At 41.4% G+C, this 26,044-nt stretch overlaps 1 protein-coding gene across 1 annotated transcript in view; it reads left to right on the top strand.

Annotated features, from left to right (window-relative positions):
- The window catches only part of FHDC1 (FH2 domain containing 1), a 36,899-nt gene extending 15,225 nt beyond the window's left edge, over positions 1-21,674 (top strand). The window contains exons 5-12 of the mRNA XM_014945378.1: positions 5,827-5,912; positions 5,998-6,098; positions 8,731-8,801; positions 8,904-9,011; positions 9,927-9,997; positions 12,272-12,389; positions 14,543-14,707; positions 17,610-21,674. Coding sequence (XP_014800864.1) covers positions 5,827-5,912; positions 5,998-6,098; positions 8,731-8,801; positions 8,904-9,011; positions 9,927-9,997; positions 12,272-12,389; positions 14,543-14,707; positions 17,610-19,649 — 2,760 coding nt within the window. The 3' untranslated portion in view covers positions 19,650-21,674. The remainder of the gene's footprint in view (positions 1-5,826; positions 5,913-5,997; positions 6,099-8,730; positions 8,802-8,903; positions 9,012-9,926; positions 9,998-12,271; positions 12,390-14,542; positions 14,708-17,609) is intronic.
- The last annotated feature ends 4,370 nt before the right edge of the window (positions 21,675-26,044 follow it).

The raw sequence follows: 26,044 nt of genomic DNA, 5'->3' as shown, positions 1-26,044 counted from the left end.
GGGGTTGAGAATTGCTCTGAGCCTTAAGCAGTCAGATCCTAAAAGGTTAGTTGTTATTCAGTTACCAATGCTAACTGTCCTGGTGTAACCGTGGGTGGGCTTCTCCAGTTCCCCTTTGTATACTCCTCTTTTCAGCAGCTCAGCTCTTTACAGTCACGTTTCCCAGTAGCACACTTGGCTTGCAGGTTGGAATGAGAGCCAAGTACCCCTTGCCAGGCCTGTGCTCCACCCCAATAACTGTGTTTGGAGATGTCTTGTACTTTTTCTTTTACACGGTACTGTAAATTCTTAGTCTGTGAAAGTGAAAGGAGGGAGAGAGGAACACCACTCCTAGTCATAGCTGTAGAAAGGGCAACTCTGGACCGTCACATTTCTTCTTTTTTACTAACAACCTTTACAGTTTATCTAGTGTGAGTAAACACTGGCTTTTTTTTATACTCCAATCTTATCTTATCTAGAAGTGTTGTGATATATAGTCACGTTACCTGAATGTTCCCCTGGTCACCAGTTTGACACGTGTGACGTATTTTACATCATTTCAGTTCGTGTTATCTCAGGCACCTAATGGATGTTCCAGTGTCTTTGAGATGGAACAGTTTTTTGACAATGGAGGCTAAGTACACGGGCTTAGAAATGCATTTAATGTCTGCTTTCTTTAAAATCATTCTTTCTTTTTGCAGTATTGCAATGTAGAAACTCTGTTTACATGCAGAAATAGGTGCCAGTACTAATAACTTTCTTGTTGTTTTCTATGAAAAATCCCAACAGCTGTAAAAGCTGTTGGGATTTTTGTGTATAAATGGCAAATACTGTCTCTTTGGTGAATGTTTTTGTCAAACTGAGTAAGACCATTATTGAAATATTGGCACTGCTGTGAAGTCTTTTGTCAAACTGAAAACATTTGGGTATTTTCAAATGTTTAATTTAAAAAACTTGACAAGTTCTTGAAGCTGGCAAACCTGGAGCTTTCTGCAAAGTTCCACTCAGTCCTTTGTTCAGGGCCGTGGGTGTGGCACCAGCCTAGCCATCATACAGTAATTAAAAAGAAAAAAAAAAAGACCAAGAAAATGTATAAAAATTCTCAGTACATTAATGAGTAATGATTTTATGTAAGCCTTGTTAGAAGTCCTGCAAAGAAGTGCATGTTTGGAATCCCTGCTTCATCCCTTTTGCAGCTCATGGTTTTTTGCATGGAGTCTTTGTCTTGACTGAAGCAATGGCCTTCTCTCATACATCACTTCTAAAGATTCTGAGCTGTTTATTAACAATATTGTGTTAAAATGGCTGACAGCTGTCATTTACTGGCATCGTGAGCAAAGCAGAGGAGAAGCTTTTAGCAGCTTTTATGTGCGTGTCATTGCACTCTTCAGCAGGCCCAGACTGGTAAAAGTTGAGAGTCCAGTTTTAATGAGCTAGAATAGCCAGAATTTGTACTTTAAATATATACAGAAGAGAGCGTATCATACTGCTGATCAGCTCACCCACACACATGCACACCCAGGTTATCAACAGAATGTCTTAACTTCCTTTACAATCTCTCAGTCCTGTCCTTTGCTCCTATGCTCTGTTTTAAAACCCTAGTTATCTGTCACCTGCTTTACTGGAATTGTTTCTGTCTGTCAGCTCTACCCTTTTCAAACCATGTTTGTGTAGTTAACTGCCCCTTCCTTTCCTCAGCCAGTGCTGTGTATGGCTGATCATCTTTCATAGCTTTCATCTCCTGTTTCCTTTTTCGCCCCTGATGGTAGCTGTAGGTGTTTCTCCTTTTATTTTTATGGTTTGCTGATAGAGGTTTGGTACTGCCCAGGCATGTGCCCAGTGGTGCCTCCCCGCCTAATGCATTAGCTGCTTTCCCAGCCCTTGTAGCTGGATTCCACTGTGATGCCTTTTAGAGTTTTAGTATTTTTTAGCTCTGTTTTTCTTTAGTGCCCTGAATGTTTGCAAGGGTATGGAAATATAAAAAAAAACAAAACAAAACAAAACAAAAAAAAACCCAAAAACCAAACAACAGAGGACATAAACCTCATAGAACAGAGGAGTGCAACATATCTGCTTTATGTCATAAAGTAAAATCTCACTAGTTGTAAAAAAGTGTTACTGCTAGCTCAAAAATGACTGAAAACTTGAGTGGCAGGAATGCAGTAACTTTCCTGTCTGTGAGGAATAATGAGATACTTGCAATATGCATATCTACTCCAATTGTTCACAAGTCAAATCAAAGATCAGGCTTTCTCTTTCATAACTGTTTTTAAAATGAAGCACATTACATATGTGAGAACCTTATGTATCTAAAATCTGATTTCGTGTGCATGGGCATGCATGGACAGTGCAAATACATATTCCATATACAAATATAATGAAAAATTAAATTAGTAGCTCTGCGCCCAATTTGAGTAATGCAGAACTGGGCATACAATGTAATTATACTCTCTTGTATGTATGCATTACATGCCATATCTTGGTACGTGGCTGTGTACTGTTGTAGAAGGGACTTTGTTGTGCTTGAAGAGAGGAGGTCAAGGCCAGAACTGATAGAGGTATTCATTGTGATGTTAAAATGAACCACATTTTTGATTGATGTTGTCAATCCCCATAGTTTCTTTGCAGTTCCTGGCTGCATTTGGTATTTGGATTTTTGGTATTTGGATTTGCCTCCTACTTCTGGGAGCTGTCAGATAATCTCAGTTCTCTTTGGGAAGATTTGGTCAATGTGACTGCAGAGCAAAGAGGCCAGTCCCACAGGGCTTTTGAGTAGCCTTAAGTAGGAATATGTAGGGGCAGCCACCCAAAAATGTATTTCAGTAATTTTTAACTTTGGGGTTCAGAAGCTGTTCTTTTATTTTATAGGTAGTGTCAGTTAAGCCAAATAACTTTTTTTTCTGCTTCATGGTTGGATAACCGGTCTTTTTCAATTATGAAATTTGTCATGAAGAGGGAACACAAAATAAATTGTAGTCCTAAATTTGCCTTAGCTATTGCCAGGCTATGTACTGTTTTAAGGCAAAGTTAACAGAGGATTTAGTCACCTGTGTTGAAAATTTAGAGACATATGGAGAACTAGGTTACCCTGTGCTGAATTCCAGGATGAAAAGGACCTCTTAACTCTTTTGTGTTTCTGTTTTGTCTGTTGGTGGAATTGGGTCACTATCCTCCACCTTGCTAGGGTTTTGGGCTTGTCAGGTGAGCTTCTTTGCTGCTTCTTATAAAAGTAGTTTTGGACATCTAAGGTGAAGACAGTGGAGGTTAAGGTGGCTGATGTGGGCTGGAAAAAGTGTACCCAGGTGGTGAGCATATCTTTGCTTTAAGGCTGGTAGCACAGACTGTCTTTTGGGTTGACTACTGGCCAAAGCTTTTTGCAGTGTGACATTCACACCCCATCCTACCCATCAGAAGCCAGCCTTGCCAATGTCTTCTGTTGTACATGGATAGGAAAGTTCCTCCTCTGGATGAATTCTAGGAGTTAGTACTCACTTGTACCACTCCAGGCATTTTTCCTAATATAATAGGGCAGAAGAAAGAGGATTTCATCCAGTGTCTGTGAAAGTAACATTCCACACAGATAACGTTGATTGCTACTTACTGTCAAAAGTATATTTAATATAGTACAGGTAGCACGAATAGGTTAGTATTCCTATGAGTATCTCAGGATCATTGGTTGTTCACTTTTAGTGCTATTAAATCTTATAATTGCATTTTGCTGTAATTGTCTGTGGTTTATATGATCTTGATTTTGGTGATTTGGCATGGTTTTTTTGGTGGGCTGCTTTTCTTTTTTACTCCCCTTCTCCCCAGCCCAAATCTGAATGCCTGTATCCTTTTCAGGCAAACTTCAATATTTGCAACATGTTAAAATGAGGTTGGAGAATTTACAATTTTTTTTCTTGAGGTTGCAGACCACTATTTTTTGGAAGACAGGTTAAAGAACACCTGCAAAGACTAACTGAGGTAGTAGATGTCTCCCACTCCCCACTTCATGATGTAGGAAAAAGTGTTTATTTTGGTTTTGTTTCTCTTGTTTAACACCTTAGAAACATCAGGAATGTCAAGTCTGGTCTTTCCTGTTTTATGTTGGCAGACTTCTTGAATGACTCTGTAAATTAGGGGTTTTCTCAGGCCTCAAAAAATGGGTATGCTGTTTATCTTTTAGAAGGAGCTTTTGTCAGAGTGTCTTGAGTTAAAGCTGGGGGAACAGGGGGGGGGAGGTGTTAGGAAATGGAGTTAGCTAGCCTGAATGAAAATTGCTCTTTGAATTCTCTTTCTTAGTCTTAAGTTTTTGTTGGTTTGGGTTTTTTTTATATTTTGAAAAGGGAGTTTTCTCTATTCTGGTTTTAATTTGTAATTTTTGTTTTCTCATTCTTCATGGGCTTTCAACATTTCTGTTTTTTATGACGTGGAAAAAGAATGGGATTAAAGCAGAACAAAGCTGTTAGAGGAATCCTTTTCTTCTGCTAGTCCAGAATTTATTTTAAATCCCTGATTTAGCATAACATATGTTGTCTTCTGCTTTCACTTTTTTACAGTGAAAGCAGAAAAATAACCTAAGTAATAATTTGGAGCCTGATGCTTTAAAAAAAATGTGGATATCATGGCAACCTTATAGCTGTTGGTGCCCTGAAGTAGTGTGCCTCTCTCCAGGATAGCTTAATATGATTTTTAAATCTGAAGACCATCTGTGTTGATGATGTGAATGGTTTTGTTTGTGAATGGGCTCTAAGTGTAAGGAAAGATCATGGGCTGGTGTGTAAATCAGTGGAAACATACAATTGATACTGGGTGTGAACTTGTTGGTTGAATGAAGAAACGGTGTACTTGAGAGTAAGCTCTGCTTTTGGACACAGTTGCTGTGTTGGAAGATGTGGAAGAAATTCCAGTTACACTTAAACATATGTGCATATATTTTCCAATTCTTCTATATAAACAAATAGTAAGAATGTGGGCAGATCAGTGGCTTCCAGATCATGCAAATATATGGATATTGGTGGAGCTGGGAAGGAAGATTGACAAAATTAATGCAGTGATATTTCCTTTGCGTGTAAATGGTGTTCTCAAAGTACTGACAACAAAAAAATTAAAACAGAAGGTTGCATTTTTACAATATTTAAAATAATTTGTATGGATGAAAAAAAGATACAAACTCTCAAATACATGCCTCAAAAGGCATGAAGTTTACCTCTTAAGAGAATTTTAGAGGAAATGGTTAAAGCAAGTATCTGGAAGGAAAAAACCCATAACTGAAGCCTTAACTGCACCGTGCCAAAGAGATCTAGCCAGGCCTATGCTGGAAATGCTGAACACACTTAACTTTAAGCTATGTCCAAATATGTATCACAGTTGTTGAAAAGTCAAGGATCATTTTTCAGATCATCATTTAAGCAGCTATTTCCTGGGCGAACAGCTAGAGAACAGCAAATGGACCAGTTGGAGAGAAAAGAGCCAGTTCTCCTGGGGAAACTGGAACAGCCATGTCCTAAACATAGTGGTGAAAGCATCACTGTGAGATTGATCAGAAATCAGAATGATGAATTGGAAATGAGAAATTACTGATCAAAAATCAGAATCACCAATCAGAACCATAGCATTGTATTTTTTCCTCTGAACTGTGTAGCTAGGTTTTTGGAAGAAGTGATGTTACTGGCTTTATTATTTTGTGATTGGGGTATGTGCAAATTACAGGAGCTTGGACAGTGAAGCCATTCAGTCATTCACTGAATGGACTCTCCAGTGATTCCTGTTGAATTTACTGCTTTTCAAGGTGTTTCCTTCCAAAGTCAAGTTAATCTTGATCTTTGATAACATTTTTTGCTAGTGTTTTTTTCTCTTTTCTAGGTAAAGAAATTAAAAGCCTTTGATGGAGATGTGTCAAAACTGTCTCAAGCTGATTCCTTCATGTATTTACTAATCCAGGTGCCAAAGTAAGGAGATAGTAGGTTTATTCTGTTCATGGTAAATGTTCTCTTTTGGCTGTCAGTTCTAAACTTGTTTGTTTGTGTGCTCCAGCTATGCTCTTAGGATTGAAGCCATGGTGTTAGAGAGGGAGTTCTCACCCTCCTGTGCTTCTCTACAAGATGACATGAAAATTATAAGACGGGCAACAAAAGGTAATTAAGCATGTTGGGACATGCATAATACTCTTGTTTTTGTTAGCATGTTAATTAGTCTGCATTATGAAGATTAGAGCTTGAATTTCAGGTAGCTTAGCTATTAAAAGGAAGCTAACTCCCCTCTGACAAATGCCACCAAGGTGTGCCGGACGATTCTTTGCTTCCAAAATCAGAAATCTGGAGACTCTGGACACAGTAGTAATGAGTTAATGACCAAAGCCTACAATAATGTATCCAAAACCAACAGAAGCAAAGGTGTCCATGGCCAAATTAGGATAAATCACAGTTTGGTTATCCATGCACTGCTATCTCTCTGAATGTAGTTGCTACACCTCTCTGCTCACTCTTTCAGAGATCCATAGAGAGAATCACTGTATAGTTTCCAAATTTCTGTATATGCCATTGCCTTTTCAGGTGGCAGTATTAATGGGCTAAAATCTTTATTGAAGAGACTTAATATATTGCTATATCTTTGTTTTCTTTTTGTTCTCTTTATTTCTCTACATTTCACAAGTTCTGAAATGCTGCAGCTGGTTATTCATAAGGTAATCTGGTGTCTTCTACTTGGCAGAAAACAGTTCATTTCCTGGTTTCAGTTAAATGTGAATGTGGACCTTCTCAAATGCCTTGAGTGCCTATTTGTCCTGTTCCTCAATATGAAATTCCTATCTCATGCTGGCAGATTTTTTGACAGAGCACTGTTTAGACTGCTTCTGGTGGTATAAAAAGGCACAGTAGTAAAAATATTCAACTATGGGCACTAGTGCTTAGGGTAGTCATTTTTATTGAAAATGAAAGGGAGAAAAGCCTGGTGTTTTTTCCTGCCAGTGGGGATTGAACTAGTCCTTCATGACTCAGAAGAATGTGTCTTAGCTTAGGCTGAGGTTTGAGCTTGGCCTTTTATTGGGATCTCTTTCAAATAATTGTCCTTTGTGTTTTGAGCAACAGACATATGTGAGGGAACATGTTATATCTAAAAGCAGCCGCGCCCTATTGTCCTTCATGTCCTTCACCCAGGACATCTGTGAACTGATGAATTCATTCCCTCCAGAGGAGACTCTTTGGTCTCCAGCTCCTGCATCAGGCCAGTCATGCAAATCAGACTGACTGAGCTTCCCTGTTTTCAGTCCACTTGAGTCATGTGCTCTTCCCCATTTAGTCTTTTCACTTCAGGGTTTGTTGATAGCCTGCAGTTGTTTAGGAATTATGTCTACTTTTCTATTCCTATCTCCTGTTTCTTTCCTTGTAATTAAGATGAGAGAATATTTACTTAAATTCTAATGCTGATAATCACTAAGGTTTAGATGGTCTAAATAGCCTGATGGATTCCCATCTAGCCTGCAAATGGATGTATCTCATAGTGACGCTGAGCAGGCTCTTACTATGCAAAATCTTTAGAAGGTGCCTTCTCCTCTTGGCCTTATGAAATTTGGTATTCTCTTTTGTATCGTCTCCTCTTTCTTCCTCCTCGCTTCCTCACCTATAGCTTGTTAGATCAAAAGTTACTTAATTAGTTTTATGTTTTTAGGCCACTAATACTGAAGTAAAAGATTCAAGGGCTGTCTGCTTCCAAACTGATAGATCAGTGTATTGTGCTGAGCAGTTAAACGCAGAGTAAATTATAGAATGTGCATTTCCAAGTTAAAAAGTATTTACACTGCAATTGAAAGGATTCCCCCTTTTATTATGTACAGCAGTGTAAAATACAGTACCATACATTAAACCAAATTCACATTATTTCTCTTGCCATATGGGCACTCGCAAATTTGGTGTTCTGTGGTTTGTTGTGCCACTTGTGTGATGCTAATTTATTAGCTCTTTACTATTCTGAATTTCTATATCTTATTTCTAAGGCAGTCCCTCTGCTGACTTTTAACCACATGTGTTGTTCTGTGTTAATATGTGGCTGGGTGAAAAGGTGTATGAATTCAGATAGAGCACTACTGTGCATTTTGCAAAAAAAATGGAAATATGTACAAAACGGACTTCTGTGATGGAAAAATTTCAAAAGGTAGTTTTATTCCATTTGACTCTTTGAGTCTCACTGAATATAGCTTTGTGCTAAATCATCTTTGATGTGACTGAAGTAAAATAAATGCTGCTCTGAGCTGGTGATCATACAGAAATAAAATGATGATTCATAGTGGGAGTGGGATAAGCAAGGAAAATTTAAACATTGCCTGTTATCTTTTCAGGCCTTATGGCTAAGTCTCCCAAAAAAGAATAATTGTTCAAAAACCCAATCCTGGCAGATGGATCCTGCAGGGTGCAGAACACTTATCTCACACTGGAGTTAGTAGGTGGTGAAGATACTTAACCACTTGCATGAGACACTTTGCACATTGCAGGATTAGGCCCCAAATGTTTTGTTAGCTTCTGGGGGGTGCCTTGCAAATGCTACACTTCCAAAGCTAAAGTCTGAACATATGCTTGAGGTTTGTCAACTATGCTTGTGTATTTCAATTATATAGTGCCTTTTTTTCCCCAGGACCTTTTCAGTTTGTTGTAGTTTCCTGTTAAAATGAAAACTTTCACCTTTAACAGCTTGAGATGAAGAGCAGTTTGGTAACTGACTGTGTATATTTCTAAACAACCAATTATTAAACAGCAATTTTCTTGTTCCTTACAGAGTTAATGACTTGTGAGGAACTGCATTCCATATTGCACTTGGTCCTTCAGGCTGGGAATATTATGAATGCGGTAAGTGACGTCTGAAATGGAGGTGGCTGATTGACCAAACTTCCTTGTTAGTATTGCAGTCCATTGATGTCATGCCTCAGCTGTTTGCTCCTTTCTTTTTAGGGAGGTTACGCTGGCAATGCTGTTGGATTTAAACTGTCATCACTGCTCAAGCTGGCGGACACAAAAGCAAACAAACCTGGGATGAGTTTGCTGCATTTTGTTGCTCTGGTACTGAAAACCTATTTTGCTGGTATAAGCAACTGCGACAAATGTAGAGCCATAGACATACAAGGGGCCACGTACCTCAGAAAAAAGTAGCTTTTTTATGGGTTTGATTCTAATCTTCACCTTTCTTCTGCTACCACAAAATTCAGCAGCTTACCTTTCTCTGGTCATCCTATCCAGAAATGCATGGAAAACTTATTTTTTTTTTTATATCATGTAAAATCTTGCCTTCATCTAACTACCTCATTATAGGTTTTTGTTCTTATCATCCTGAATTCTTAAACTGTGAAAGTGGCTTATTTTGATAAATATTCTTTCAGTCTTCTTCTTGAATCTTTTGAGTAGCTTTTTTGGTAGAGAGCTTTTTGTTTGTTTGTTTTTCTCCCATGGTGACCAACATGTATTTTTAAAGCTGCTGCTGACTTTTTATAAGTTATTTTTTCTTCCTTTCAATCTTCATTACTTTAGAAGGGAGAGAATTTCAATAGTTCCATAGGTAACTTTGGTTATCTGCGTACAAACTGGCTTAACAGATTTCCAGTGACGTAACAATGGGGTATTAATTGATGTTTGTGCAGGAAACATCGTATCTGCTCAAACAAGGGGCATCGGTAAATTGTTCTTTCCTTGACATTCCCTATAAATACATGTGGCTGGTCTTCACTGGCAGAAGCAGCTATTATTGTGAATTGCAAAACTGAAGCTGTTGTTTAAAGCTTCCAGTTCTGATCCCTGCCTTTCTTTGTGGGGTGCCCTCCACTCAATTGTGTTAGGATCGAACGGGAAGAAAAACAGTGCAGGAGGGAAACCTTTAAGTGCCCTCCCAGAAGCTTTAGAACTGCTTGACTTAGGGACTTTGGCATGGTGGTGGAATGTTAATGGATTGTGTGTGTTTTGGTTTTGTTCTGTTTGTTTCAGGAAGCCCAAAAGAAAGATGCTGCTCTTCTCAACTTCTCAGAAAAAATTAGAGATGTTCATGATGCTGCCAGGTAAGTCAAAAAAACCCAGAGAACTTACAGTTAGACTGTGATTTGGAATTTTCTTATTTGTGAAGCAATGAGGCTTATTCAGGGAAGTCTTGGCACAAAACCTGAGATCTTTACAAATGTTTACTATAGCTTTGGGGGCTTCATTTCCATTTGCTAGCACAAATACGCCTGCAGTGTGCCTTCAGTATGAGGGTTTTTATGACATGATCTCCATAGGTTTTTGGTAGCTTCGTCTCTGTCAAATGCATGTACATTATTATTTTGTTATTTTTATTATTATATTTATATTAATTATATTAATAACATTATTATTATTATGTTATATTTAAGAGATTGAACTAAAGTGTGTTACTGCTTTTCCTTAAACCAATTTTCGTCTGTCTATGGGCAGGCTACAATACTTCTCCAAATCTGGTACCAGGTATTGGCCCTGGCTTCTGTTAGATGCTTTTTGATTGTTTGCTTGCTTTTCCAAAATTTCTGTCTTGAATGGAAAATCTGGCTGCTTTGGGGCTCTGTATTGTTTTCATCGTAGTCCCTAGCTGCATAATTTTAAACTGAACCTGATTTGTACTTTGATAACTGTACTTGCTTTTGTGAGACAGTGTGATCTAAGGCCCCAAACTGGAAGGCAGCAATGCTGCAGTTCTATTCCCAGTTTTGCTACTTCCTTGCTCTTGAGCTTTGGGCAATCTATTTACATTCTTTTCCCAGCTGTAAAGTGGATTCAATCCCTTAGATCTGATGCAGGGTGAAGTAATGTTTGTCAGACGACTCTGAAATCTTCTGAAGAAAGGAGTGGCCATGGAGTTAATCAGAAATTTTTTGAGACCACCTGTGTGGCGCTCTGCCATGCAACCCACACACCTCTTTGGCAGTTTGCCATGTGGCCTGCTGGGGAATGTACCTTCCCTCGGCATCCAAGCCCCCTGGCAAACAGCAGGGGAAGAGGCAAAATCACAAACCTGGTGATATTTTTTTCTAACCACGTTGTTCTTTGATCACAGTTGTTAATGCTTAAAATCTTCGGTTGTAACTCATGCTGAAATCTATTCAGGGAATGCACTTTATACAGGAAAATGAAACAAAATGAAATACATGTCTCACCATCGAGCATGAGGAAGATCTTTATTAGAGACAACTGTCATGTACAACTTGCTCATAAATCCTCCCAATTAGAGCATGTTAAAACAGCTACCATTATGTTATTTATTTTTTATTGTCCTGCCTTCTTTACTTGTAGGCCATCCTCTTCCTCCTTCACAGGCAGAAAAATATCGTCTGTATCTTCTACTACTTTTCTTATTTACCAAAACACCCATGGTCTGCCCAGAACAGGGAACTAACCATTGCAGATAAAATAAGCAGAAGAAAAACAGCACACGTGATACTAATTTGTGTGTGCACTGACAAACTTTCATCATTTTGGAAACTGTAGTGCTTCAGTTCCTAGGCAAGGCTCCGTTCTCCTGTGAAGGAAATGCCATAGATTTAGAAGTATTTATCCTCAAAGTGACTGAGAGGTTTGGGTGGGACCTCCCATTGTATGGAGTGTGGGTCTCCCAGGATAAAGCTTAGATTACATCAGATCAGAGCTCTTTTTCCTGTTGTCTTTGATTTCTGAGTTCCATCTCCACAGGAGCAGCCCTGCTGCTGGTATGTGGTAGAAGGATGAAATGTTATAACCACCAGGCTGAGACTGTGTAGGCTGCGTTGTTGTGACTGCTTAGAAGAAAGTAACATGCAGTTTCATGGTGCCAAATGCCTAGTGCCAAAATGGGTAGTCCTGGCTGACGATCCCTTGTGACCCCCTTTTTGTGCCAGCTACTGCACTCAAACAGTCATGTAATCGGCTGTACCAAGCAAATGATCCATCTGGAAGCAAACTGCCTTCTTCCTTTTCCTAGGTTAATTTTCAGTAGGCAGATATGGCTGGCCATTTAGAAAATGAGTGTTAGCACAGGCACCAGGGAGAGAAAATGAGCGCCTGGTCAGAGGCAGGGCAGCATTACCCTTTCTGTTGGAAATGTTGGGTAGGACTGGCTGGAGTTAATTATGAAACCACACCCCATGGGGAATCTTTTCAGATTGCAAACAAGAAAAAATGCGCTTATCTCTCCCCTAACTTTTGGTGTCTACTCTGGAAAGATTTCCTGGACGGGCAAGTCTTGTTTGATAGCCAGGTTGTACCTTATCCATTTTTGAAGCATATTGTGGCCAACCTGTGGGTGACTCCTTCCCCCTCAATAAACGTTCTCTGTATGCTATTTTTAGGTTATCCATTGATAATGTAGAAGCAGAGCTCCACTCGCTGTCTTTCAAGGCAAGATCTATTAAAGATAGCATTCGGCGAGACTCAAAACTCTTTCACCAGATGGAAAGCTTTCTCCAGGTTTGTAGGGTATCTGTGTTAATGTGTTACTGTCGCCTGAATGCAGGAACATTCCTCAGCTCAATGCAATTCGTGTGGACGTGTTAATAAACAGAAGCGTTGTTTTAATATGTCTACCCTCTCAGTTGTACAAAGGTGTTCCAACTGCATGCTGCTTGTCAAGTAAGAGTGTTGGAAGGATTGTGTTTTTACAGGGAGGGATATTGAGTGTACATTGCCCGAGGGTTGTTAGGCAAGCGTGTTTAATGCCTGTAAATGACTGATGAAGATCAGTAGTAAAAATATAAGACAATTTGGAATGGTCTCTGGTTTTGTACTTCACAGCTGCCCAAACTATAGTATCTGCATGTTATGTGATACTGGAGCATGTCAGTTTTAGCCAAGGTTGTGCTATGCATATGAATCCTGATTGTTGGGTGACTGAAGAGATATTGTTAGAAGCTGGAAGGTTAAGGGACTATTTTCTCTACCAATTCACCCTTAGCACAGACTGTATTATTCTGAGTCATACCATTACTTTTGGGTGGGTTCTCCTTCTCTTTTTTAGTACTGCAGTGACTTTATAGACATGAATGTGCTCAGCACTTAACTTTGAAGCAGAGTTCTTGGTATTTTCTGAGTACATGGTGATGCCTGAAGAAATCTATATTATACTTCAATTAAATGATTTTTATGTTTCACGCTATAGATAATTATTAAAAGTTAGAAAGCAAGTGTTGATTTGGAACTTTACCCACCCTTATTTTCAACTTGCAAATGTAGTTAATAGTCCCTGCAGTTTTTCAGGAGATGAGAAGTTGATGAAGAAAGGGGCGGGTTAAGATTGAAATACTTGTCCTCATTCACTCTGAATTATTGGCTTTTATCCATTGCACCCAGACTCTTTAATGTTATGTTCTAACATGTTTGGGATTTTTTTTAAATTTAATAGCTGGTTTTATGTAACACTACAACCTTGTTTAGGCCACATTCCAAAAGAAATGTTGGGAAAAAAAATCATTTCACAAATGCATACCTTACATAAACACTTCCGGTTTTTGTTTCTAAATTACAGGTGATAACCAAGCTGATTTAAAAGTCAGCTTTTGTTATCTCATCCTCATGAATAAATTACTGAAATATGTGGGAGGAACTAATTTTCTATGTATGCCTTTATCAATTGTCCGGTTTATCTTCAATCCAGCTTTTTATTGGCGGCTTTTTTTTTTTTAATATTAGCAAGTAAAATTTCCTACCCTACTGGCATAATTTGCCAAGTAGCTTTGCGGCAGCAGGGTTCGCATAAATGGTCACCAGTGCCTCCAGCTGCCTATTCCCACCCCAGTGCTGCAGTGTCAAAAGAATTTAGGTGATCATGAGGCCCAGGGAAGTGGTTGAGTTGCCGTCCCCGGAGGTATTTAAAAGACGTGTAGATGTAGTGCTGAGGGACATGGTTTAGTAGTAACTTGGGAGTGCTGGATTGACGGTTGGACTTGGTGATCTTAAAGGTCTCTTCCAGCCAAAATGATTATATGAGTTAGACAGTGTCAGAGAACAGATTTGTCTGAAAATTAGCTTTTCTCCCTGGGTCACTTTGTGACAGGTGTGATTTCAGATCTGGGATTGTGCAAGGGTGGGAGTGAATGGCTGGTGATGCAATAGGGGAGATACAGGCAACTGCTGAAAGTGTTTTAAGCAGTTCTGCTGCTCAAAGTCTAACCACAGCCTTATTCTCTTCCTCCTGAGAAATCCACTAATCTACTGCAACTCTGTCTGTATAGCTCTACACTTATGATTCAAAGTGCTACTTTATGGGGATGTTTTCTGGATGTCTTAAAAGATACATATTTCCAGCAGTTCCTTACCGTTCTGGCATGAAAACCTTTTTTATTGTGGTCTAGGATCAATTTAGGAAGGAGTCAATTCTGTGATATGTATCCATGAGAGTAGGGAGGAGGAATTAATACATTTGTGCTTAGTTGAAAATAGCAGGGGAAATGGGAAAATAAGGCACATTGAGCTTTCAAGGGGCTCCAAAGTGGTCTGTCACTGTCCTGGGCTCTGTAACAGTTCCTAGATTGGAACATGAATTTCCTAAGTTCCTAATATATACATGACCTGTTGTGGCTTTAATTTTTCTGTCTGGTTCACGTCATATATGTTTTTTGCTACAGCATGCTATAAGACATCTAAAGGAGCTTGAACACCAGAAACGAGAATTACAAAAGGAGGGAAATGCTCTCATTGACTTTTTCTGTGAAGACAAAGAAACTATGAAGTTGGATGAATGTTTCCAGATATTTAGGGATTTCTGTGTAAGATTCGACAAGGCTGTTAAGGTAAGAGCACTGAATGACATTCTCATGCATTTAAAACAGATACTGGCTCCCATGAATTAAATTGTTTTTTCTACTTAAGGGACATTTCATATCTTGCGGTATTTGATGTATTTGTTCAAATGGGGACAGCAGACATTCCTTGCCAGAAGCTGGGTGGGAAGTGGTCATTCTGCCCAGCCCTATGTGCAGTCCTGCTGCTCTGCATCTTCTGCTGCAGGCTGACTCTAGACCATTGAGATGCTCTGCCAGGGCAGCCTATTGGCCTGCTTGTAAGTGGGCTCCTTCCTTCTCCTTTTGTGGGGAGGCTGGTGATTGCTCAGCTGAGCAGTACAGCAGATTGCACAGACTTCCTGACTAGTGCTCGTTGTTCGGGCCCTGGACTGGTAATGTTCCATCACTGGAAAGGCCTTGAGATGTGGCACAACACTACATGGACATGCCAGCCTGAATGAGCACGAGCTCACATTCTCCACTGCCCTCCTTTACATGACTAGACACACTTTGTCAAGTAAAGTAAGGACTATGTGTTCTACTTTGTTCTTTCAAATGCTTTTTGGGGGTGAAAACTCGAGAAATTAAACAGGCCTACTTGCTAAGTACCCTGAATTGGTCCCAAATAAATCAAGAAGTATACTAGGATGAAGGAGCAGTATTGGCATTGGTTACAGTTTTGGTTCAGCAAAATCTGCCTATTTTTTAAAGATATTTTTTAGGCCTCTATATATAGGACAAATTAGATGGATCCACACATTTCTTTATTTTTCTGCTTGTGCAATCTGTGTTTGACAGCACTTTGTATAAGAGCTTTAGTTCAGAAAAGAGAGAACAATCTTGATTTATAGCAAGCTGATAGGATGTACAGCTAACATGCCTGTTGTACCATTAGTTTACCTGCTCTTTACTACCCAAGATAACCTGTAATTATGCATGAGTGTGAACGTGATACAAATTTCTAAAACCAAATGGTGGTAACTCTTGCAGACGTTTTAGTGAGAGGTGACTTAATGCATATTCATTTACAAGAGGTTGTTGGATAGCTATTACCTCAAGGTCCAATGGGGATCTTCTTTCCTTTCGCTGTAGTAAGTAGTTACACTCTAAAAATGACAAATTAGTCTCTTGTTTGCAAATATTGAGGAGATTTGCTCCCTAAGTATTTTGTGTGGATTAGCTTCTGTCCCTACAAAATTAGCAGAACAATTCAGAATAAAGATTGCAGTTCTGACAAACGAATGTGATGTGTGGACAGCACAACCAGCAATCTAAAAAGATGGCTCATACCACAATGGCCACGTGTACATATTTCAAATGTCTAAACACGTTTTGCAATTTTTTAATATATCTACGTGTTCTTAAAATACAGATTTCATTTGAATAAAATCTCCTGAAACATGTTTTGGGTGAGGTTAAAATGTTCTGTGTCTAATATAGAATATAATAATAATATCTATAATTATTTTTAACCATTTCAATGGGATATTTAAAGCTGAGCTTTAGCATTTGGCAATAATTCATTATGTAATTCCATACCTGTGAAAGAAAGCTTCCTGCCACAGACATTTTTCCTGAAATGCAGGTTTTTTTTCTTTTTCCTTTCTTAGTTGTTCAGGTTTCTAATGCATCTTATCTTTCACAGCCCAGTGTAGTCTCAAATCCACTTTAAGAGGTGTAGATTAACCCATTCATCAAAAAGAACTTCAGCATTAGGCTTTTGTTTACTGAAAGCTTTTAGGAGACTTTTTCTAGTTGTGCAGCTCTTTTGTTGTCACAACAACGGGAAGATCAATCTAGGCAGTGCTTCAGACAAATATAGGTGTGTTTTTTTAAACAGTGTGTCATTGCTCAGAACAGATTTTACAACATGCTGGAAAATCATGTAATTTTTAAATCCTCTGTCAAGACTAGCCTCCCCTTCTTTCATTTGCTACAGCTGTACTGCCTCTAGAAAACCAGGTTCTCCATTTCAGAAAATAACCTGGAAAGTTCAATTGAAGGTTCAGCTAGATTAAATCTGAAGCCTAGAGGTGACAGTTAAAATGTTGATATTCGCAGTAATCCACTGCTAATGATTTTAGTAAAAAGGTGTTACTGTGTTTTCCTTTAAACACAAACTGCCTCTTTCTATGGCTTCCTGAACCAAAACCCCTCAGCTAAGCTGCCAAAATCTCCAGCCTGCCCTGGGCAACTTCTTTGCTGTAGTTGCCAGTTTTTGAAGCCAGAGATCCAAAACTGGAATGAGGCATTGATTAATGATCCTTGAGTGGTGTCAGTTGATGTCTAAGTAATGATAGTGAGGCATTGTGTAAACTTTTCTATTTCCTTTCATATACAATTAATGTCTTTTTGCAAAATTTCCAACCTGTAATGTTTGAGTCAAAGGTAAATAGCAGCCCTTAGAAAATGCACTTGCTGAGGAGCGATTGCAATTGTAATAAGGGAGGCTGGAAGGAACACATTGGCTGTGTGCTTGTCAGACAAGTTTGTCTTAAAATATGAATGTAATGATGAGGTGGAGGTTTGCTCACCTGATAAAACTGCAAACTTTAAACTTAGTGGGTTCTTGAAGCTCTCCATCTTATATAGCGGGAACTCTTTGGCTGGTCTTGACATCTGCTTGGGTTTGATAGGTCATGTTCTTGGTCTCTGCAGGAACTTGGGCATTTATTGTTGTTCTGTTGACCAGACTGATGTGTTGCCAGCATTAGTTATGTAGAGAGCTGCTCTCCATAGGGTTAATGGTTGCAGGCTGTGGTTGCCATAGTGACTTCATGTGTGTAGATTAGGGGTTGGGGGAGGGCAATAGCAGTAGGAGCTAACTTTGATGGGAAGAAACAAAGGGAAAGATAAAGGACTGTGACTTGTTCTCCTGCATAGGACATGTATTTATGCTTTTCCTTCTCAGGAAAACAAGGAGCGAGAGATCCAGGAACTTCATAATCTGCAAAGGCGAAAGGAGCTGGAGGAGAAGCGTCGATCCTGGGCAGCTGGAGAGCTTGGGAGCTTTGGGCGGAGCAGCAGTGAAAATGATGTGGAGATGTTGGCTAAAAAAGGACTCGAGGAATTTCTTCCCTTCTTGCAGCAGAGACCTCAAAGCCCTTCGTACAGAAACCCCAATTCTAGACGCTCTCGGCTTTCTTTGGGGATTACTGCAGACAGGGAGTTGCAGAGTTTCCTGGAAATCTCAAAAGACGAGGATCCAAACAAGTTTAACAGCCTTCCCCGTTCAAACACTCGACAAGCAAGACCCAACGTAGCCTGGACTGAATCCAAAGAAACGAGAGATGTCAACTTAAATACCTTGCACTTACACCAACAGTCTGAAACCAAAGTGAAAAGTGGTGGCCTGCTGCAGGTACCTCCAGCTCAGCCCAGTCACTTCAGTGGCTCAACCGGTCCTGGTGCCCGTTACTCACAGAGAGGCACAGACTACAAGATGCACACTTCCAATGTGTCCTGTGAGGAGTCCACAGATATAAACGCTCTGGCCCTTGCGATTGAGGAGCGTGAACTTGTTAAAGGATTGCGTAAGTTTGATATTCAGGGAACAAAGCCTGCAGAGGATACACCTTTAATATATTTAGAGGATGCTGGTGGAACAGACTTGGAGACTCTAGATGATCTAAGCTTTCATTCCCTTAGCACTGCTGATGATGACCTGCCTCCAGCTTGTAGAAGTTCCAGAGAGACCCACGACCGTAAAGACAAGGCAGTGGGTTGCAAGAGCGAAGCTTCAGAGCCCAGCAGCAGCAGCCCTGTGTCTATGGATACAAGTGTTTCAGGAAGTAGGGAAGATGGGCCAATGTTCTACGTGTCAGATACAACGACTGATTGTTCTTTGACGTTGGACTCTGAAGAGGGAAATGATTTTAAATCAGCAGGTAATGCAATAAGAAGTGAGGCTGGCAAAGCACGCTCTTCTGGGAACGATACTCAGTACAGGGCTAGAACATTCTTGTCAAACCTGAATTCTGCTTCTGCCAAGGATCTTCACCCTTCTGCAAACGATAAGGATGACGCCAATAGCAAGCAGGCTCTTACTAAAGAAAAGCCCATAAAAAATAAAGACCCAGTAGCACCAAAGAGAAACTCTCTAAAAGACAGATCTCCAAGCTCCTCAAAATCCAGTGGCACTCGCCCCAGCCACACAGCTCCTTCCAGACATGTAAGAACTTTGAACGCCTCTGAGAATGAAAGTATGAGGAAAGTGGTGCCTATTTCTCGGTCAAACAGAGCACCGAGCAGCGTGAAAAAGCCAGAAGCCAAGCCGGCGCTTCGTGAAACTAGTACAGTGGAAAGCCGGCTGTCCCGTCGCAGCTCTGTCCGAGGCACAACAGACACGCTGCCAAGAAGTCCTTACAGGCACAGCATGTCGGTAGAAGAGCCGAGGCTACAGAGGGGTACTGTCACCTCGAGCAGTGCTCATTTTGAGAGGGACAGAGTCGCTCTCAAGAAGCCAAGCTCTAAACCTGTTAGGAGTAATGTCAAATCAAAGGCAGACGAAATGAAGATGTGTCGCTCCAGTGTAAAACCCCAGACCCCTACAGATGACACCAAGGTTGCCACAGTCAGTGTTCCCAAAACACCATCCGCTGTCCCAAACTTTGCGAGGAACACAGTGGCTTCTTCTTCAAAGCGTGCAAAAGTGGATCTATCCAGCTCGTCCAAACCTCCAACCATCACAAGGTCTGTGTCCCAGAGGCTGCCTAAAGCGAAGCCGGCAGCGACCTCTGATGATCCGGGTCCAAAGGAGAACAGTGTGAGTACCTTAAAGAGAGCAAGTAGTGCCAGAGTGGTTGGAAGAAGCATCCTGCATGGAGAGGCTGTCAACAGTAAAGTGGAGCCTGCACCAAAGGAGCAAGGAACAGTGGAAAAGGCCTCTCTGAAACTGAAAGATGCAAACCGGACCACAATCGGTAAAATACTGAAGCCATTACTGAAATAAGGGAGAGATGGTTTTTTGAATCTTGGAATGTGAACACTTGTTCAAGCACTGGATGTCTGCATCGTGAAATTCCTTAAAACAGGAACAATGCCGATAAGGAACATAATGTGCTCATTAACGTACGGCACACTGTTGGAAAAGGGCAAGTAGTTGTGTTCTGGTCTGAATCCTTTTTTATGAATTTGAATGTATTTGAAGCTACTGTGATGGAATGCGAGTGTAACAGCAAATCGTTGCATACAGAAGGTCACCAAAAGCCAAAAAGTTTTAAGAAGTTGAACTACAAAATGGAATGTTTGTGACAGAAAACATGGATAAAGGCCAGTTTTTGTGTACATAAGATTCTTCCTAAGACTCAAGCCTTTGTGCTGGTTGGTTCCTTCTTCGATGTCAAAGTGAATCCTGTGGAACAGTGCTGAGAATGAACTTTGGTGATTGTGCTTTCCGTTACCTTTCAATTCCTCGGATTCAGGAACTCTTTTTGCCTGTTGCGAAGTCCATTGCTGGCAATTGGACAGACTGGGAACTGCTGGCCAAAAAAATAGTAAAAAGAGACATTTGCTGTTTGTGGCTGTCTTTAACCTCACTGAAGAATTTATAGCATGTTTTATGAATGTGTATGTGTGTCTGGAGAAGGCTTTCTGCTGGGCAGGAGGCTTATTCTCCAAGAATGTGGCAGCATTGTCTTGCATGCACAAGTAGATACGGCTGGTGCTGCCTCGAGTAGCACGGCTGGAGGCTGTGCCTGTTGGAAGGGCCATCAGTAACCATTGGGATGATGACTACTCCTCACTTGTTTCGGTCACAAGCAAACTTGCCAGCTTTTGGTCGTACAGAAGTGCCATATATTTATGATACGTATCAAGGGTGTTTGCAGTTCAGCTCTTGAAGGCTGCGATGTAGTGCTGAGCACTTTCTTACCATTCCATGTTTCCACTGGTTTATCTACTACCAAATTACTTGAATGTTGCAATGGCTCTGATTGAGCCATTAAGTTGTTTCCCTGCCTCCTCCTCTCCCTCTCCTTGTCAACATGAATATTTAGCATGAAACACAGAGCTTACGCATGACAATGTTTTTGTAGATTTCCTTGGTTGCCTCAAATGTGGTTTTTAATGTTTAAAGACTCTAAAGGGTAAATTAAACTAGTATTTGATAAGTTTTTACAAAATAAAAACACCTCTTTTTTCCTGCAGATACAAATTTTAACTCCTGTCAGATTAAGGTACAGAGAATGAGGGAAAACTCGTTGAGCATGCTGTGCATCTTCCCAAGAGAAACGTATGTAGGTGGGGAAACTATTGCTGTTCTCCTAAGCATCTTATTTAAAAAGTTGCCTTTTTATTCACTCATTAATGAAGCCTCATTTAAGAATAAAAAAAAAATAAAAAGGAAAATCTCTTTGGACAAGTGGCATTGACTTCCTAGTGGTTGATCTGTTTGTCTGCTCTATCCCTCAGCGCCGGGAGAGCGTAACGCAATGGGAATGAGCCATTGAATTGCTCGCATGCTTCTCATGGGCTAGTATCAGGGACAGCTAACTTTGTGTTTTGGATTTGGCAAGGGGCCTTTCGCTCTTCCCACGTACCAGCGATTCTTGCTGCAGACATCATACCCAAACACCGTAAAGTATTGCATAGGGCCTCTTGTTTGAGTCTGTCCCGCAGGGAGAATTGATATAGCTGGCTTTTCGGCAAGGGGCAAATTTTTGCTTGAATTCCTATAAGCTGTTTGGATAGTGCCTCCCTTGTGGGTTAGATACAGAAGCATCTCCCTTTTTATTTGTATCTGTGTGTATGTATGCGCATCTGCAAGAGCGGATGATTGACTTTTTTCCCTTTTTTAAAGAAAAAACCAACAAAAAATTTTATTGGTAGCAAGCTTGAAAAAATAATTTAAATGTGTTTGGAATATGTAAATAAATTTCTATAAATCTGTGTAAAAGAAAACTGAATGTATTTAATGGAACATTTATACATTTCGGAGTAACTCGGTAGTTTAAATAAAGTTCCCATTTACTGGGTATGAAGTTTGTACTTTCTCCTTCATGTTACGTTCTTGGCTTTGGTCCTGGAGATCTCAAGCAACTGGAGTCTGGGTGTAGGTGACTGGGAAAAGGAAGGACTTCCAAAAGGAAGGACTTTACAGCAGAAACCCTGGCGTTTGAAATGCTAGGTTTGTTTTTATACTAAGACACGCAATTTAACCTCAGTTTCTGAACGTTTCTGAGGCGGGACTTTGTGCAGAGGTTTGGGTATAGCATGGAAGGCATTAGATGGTAGACGCAGCACTTTGTGTACACATTGTATGTTGTGGCCAAGACAAATGTTCATGGCCCTAGCAAGTCTGGATCTGTCGCTATCTTCATGCCTTTTAGCTTAGCACACTTTATTGAGAAATCCTGGTTTACAACTCCCAGGACTTTGGAAATAAAGAATAGCCTGTTTTGCAGGAGCAGGTGGTGACATTTACGCTGCAGTTCTGAATTTTTACAGTTCGTCCCATTCTCCTATTATTTTTCCTTCTTTACTGCGTACAAAAGAACATCTATTCAGCAGCAAAAAAAGCGAAAGCCAGCCAGCCTCCTTGTCCTCAGGGAGCACTTCCTCCCCTCTGCTATGGAAATGATTTTTGGACTGGAATTGCTGCTATTTGCAAACTTGTTTAGCCCCTGACTTTTCTCGTTTGGTGAGTGCGTCTCTCCCCGTGCGGAGTGGGGAGCACCTGCCGTCTGCCAGCGCTGAGCGATGGCTGCTGGTGGAATCTACGTGGGAAAGCCCTTCACCATCAAAAGGTGTGTCTCAAAAGTTTGGTTTTTTTTTAAAAACTTCATTTTTATTTTAAAAGGACTTATAATTACCAATTCATTATTTAAACTACCAGCTGTCAGAGACAGCGATGCCCTGTGGGTTTAATTTCCCATGTCATGCAACTTTCCCAAACGCGAAGCGGCCGTGGGGCTGGCCGGGTTGCAGTCAGTCTGCAAGAAAGCACCGAGAGCTTTTCTCCAGCTTTGTTCTGCCGAATGGCTTCTGGCTGCCACCAGGGCCCCATCTCTCCCCTTCGGTGGCAGTTGAGGTGGCAGTGAAGTGGGGGAGACCAGGGCACCGTGAGGAGATCTGGAGCTGGTGGAGATGGAGAGATAGGGGAAAGAGCTGTGTGAGTTAGAGGTGCTGATTCATACTTAGAGGAATTTAATATTCACATCTCATGTGGGAACCGCATACAAATGAGGGGCTCAGTGCATCCCTCATTACAACAGCTCATTAAATTATCAAGAAAGACAGAAAGAGTTCCCATCACACCTCCCACAGTGTACAAGCCCGGACTATGTCATTCAAAATAACCCATCGGTATCTTTCTCATCGTAGGGTAGGTCTGCGTGGACGGATGCAGACAGCCACACGTTGGCAGCGACCCCAGCAGACACGAGCCAGCTCCAGGCTAGAGGCCTCCGGCGCGTTGGCTCGACGCTGACCCCGAGCTCCTATCCCCCGGCTGGAATTGCAAACCCTCCTGCCCCGCGTGGCTTCAGCTGCCTGGCCTGCAAGAGCTGCCCTCTGAAAGCCACCGCCGCCGCTGCTGCACGTGAGAAGGTGATCCCCGCCAGAGAGGCCCTGTTAAATGCAGCTCCTTCCAGATTTGGCTGCTCGATGTTTTCCATTAACTTGATACATGCTGTTTACATCCTACTGCCGCCAGTGCCGGAGATAACTGCCTTGGGAACAGCTCCCTACAGGTATTGTTAACAGCTGCTGAAAACAAAGGAGTTTGTTTTAGCCACGTCACTATCTCAATGGCCAGAAATACATTGCTTTTTTATTACTCGTAAGCCAATATTAAAAAATCTGTCTTGTTCTCCTGGCTGAAAGATGCATTCTGGAAATCTTGCGTGTCGTTAATGCCCTTGCAGCCTTAAAGGAAAGTGACGCTGAGGCGAAGGACACGTGAAGGTTCTTGTTGCAAGAAAGCGTGTTTCTCTTCCCAATGTGTGATCGCCACCACCTCCATCAACTACTTGCACTTAGAGAAAATTGTTTCCAACCAGCGGTTGTTCCTTGCCCTGTGGTTGGTTTCCTGTGTCTTTTCAGGTGGAGGCTGAGGTTGCGGGATGTGCCCTGCCTCAGCCAGCTACTTGCTCTGTAAAAAGGAAAGAAACATCCTCATTAAGCTCCCACTGCTGATGTCCTTCCTTCTAGCGCTGAACCACTAGGTAGCACGGAGGGGACATTAGCACGTTGACTTCAGTGACAGGGGTGGTGTTTAGGGTGAGGTTTGCTGTGGCCGAGCAAACGCCCAGCAAGGGTGGCCTTGTCTGCACAGGGGAGGGAGTTTCTGAGACCCTGACCCCATGTGAAGCAGAGGCTCTGGACAGACTCCCTTTGAACAGAAATGTGTCTCTTCTGCTTTTGATCAGCTCTGAACAATAGCTCCTTTTTTATCGCATTCCGTACTTATTTATTGGGAAGAGGAGGAAAAAAAAAAAGGAAAAATCTTTGAAGCCTCCTCTTGGGTCAAGTAGAAGAAAGATATGAACCCTACCTACTTTTTTTTTGGTTGGCTTTTTGGTTTTTTGTTGTTTTTTTTTTTTTAAACAGTAGGACTTCGATAAATAGAGCTGGTAGCTTCAAATAACCCTCTGCTGCACAGGGGCACCAGATATTTTCAGTGGCTGCAGTGATCTAGCAGCAAAATAGGCAGAAAAGCAAGAACTCTGGCTCCAGAGCAGATCCAAGTCACTGTTTCCTCTTTAAGCTGAAATACAAATCCTGGCAACTGAGCACGGGTGATGTTCATTTGGGCACCCAAAAGGAGCTGGCTAGAAAATACTTGGTTCCCCTTTAAAATAATTATTTGCAATTGATCTTGTTTCCCATCGCTCCTCCATTTCATCGCCATTAGAAGTAAAGAAGCATCAGAGAGCAGTCAAGCAGGGCTGGTGGGTACAAGCCCACCACCAGCAGCTGCATCATCTCTCTGGTGCTTATTCCTTAGGGTCCTTCTCCGTAGGGTGAGGGAAACAAACGAACTGACCGCCTGTGAGGTTTCACATCTTCCTGGTGGGCTAGCACAAGGGCTGGGAAGGAACAGGATGTATTTCTGAGATGGATGCGTGCGCAAGAGCTGTTAGGAATTACGGAAGCCCAGCAACTGATGTGCTCCTGATGGAAACCAGGGAAAGGTGCAGAAGGGAAAATGGGGTGACGACAAATGGATAGGCACGACTGGGGACAAGTTGTCAGAAACCATACGGGTCCTTTTCTCTCTGTCACCAGCCTCCTCGTGCTTCCCTGAGTGTGTTGCTGTTTCCGGCAAGTCCAGGTTTAAACCAGTCTCCAGGGAAAACGGGGACTCCCCTGTGCCTGGCTCCACGGGGTGGCTGCAGAAAGCATTTCGCTGCTGGAGAACTGCTGGAGCTGGAGCTGCTTGAGTCCTGGGGCTGGAAGCATGACACGTTGCTGGCTTTGCGGCTCGGTTTCTGGTGTTTCTCACGCAGCGTTCTAAACTGACTCAGACGTATTCCCTATGCAAATCTTTAATCTCCTTTTTTAGGATGAAAAATGGGTGTAAATGTGGTTTTGATTTCTCCCCACCCTTTTACAGCTGTATTTGCCCCTTTACGTCCCACGACCGCTTCCTCCCACTCCCTGTTTCCTCTATTATAATTTTCCATCCTCCTCTATTAAATTTTCCAACCTCCACTAATAACTCATCCCTCTTCTTTATCTTTTTTTTTTTTAAACAGTAGGACTTCGATAAATAGAGCTGGTAGCTTCAAATAACCCTCTGCTGCACAGGGGCACCAGATATTTTCAGTGGCTGCAGTGATCTAGCAGCAAAATAGGCAGAAAAGCAAGAACTCTGGCTCCAGAGCAGATCCAAGTCACTGTTTCCTCTTTAAGCTGAAATACAAATCCTGGCAACTGAGCACGGGTGATGTTCATTTGGGCACCCAAAAGGAGCTGGCTAGAAAATACTTGGTTCCCCTTTAAAATAATTATTTGCAATTGATCTTGTTTCCCATCGCTCCTCCATTTCATCGCCATTAGAAGTAAAGAAGCATCAGAGAGCAGTCAAGCAGGGCTGGCGGGTACAAGCCCACCACCAGCAGCTGCATCATCTCCCTGGTGCTTATTCCTTAGGGTCCTTCTCCGTAGGGTGAGGGAAACAAACGAACTGACCGCCTGTGAGGTTTCACATCTTCCTGGTGGGCTAGCACAAGGGCTGGGAAGGAACAGGATGTATTTCTGAGATGGATGCGTGCGCAAGAGCTGTTAGGAATTACGGAAGCCCAGCAACTGATGTGCTCCTGATGGAAACCAGGGAAAGGTGCAGAAGGGAAAATGGGGTGACGACAAATGGATAGGCACGACTGGGGACAAGTTGTCAGAAAC

This window comes from Calidris pugnax, unplaced genomic scaffold, assembly GCF_001431845.1.
Source record: "Calidris pugnax isolate Ruff unplaced genomic scaffold, ASM143184v1 scaffold15, whole genome shotgun sequence".
Classification (NCBI taxonomy): Eukaryota; Metazoa; Chordata; class Aves; order Charadriiformes; family Scolopacidae; genus Calidris; species Calidris pugnax.
The sequence above is the reverse complement of the archived record's forward strand: the minus strand, read 5'-3'. Positions and strand labels throughout refer to the sequence as shown.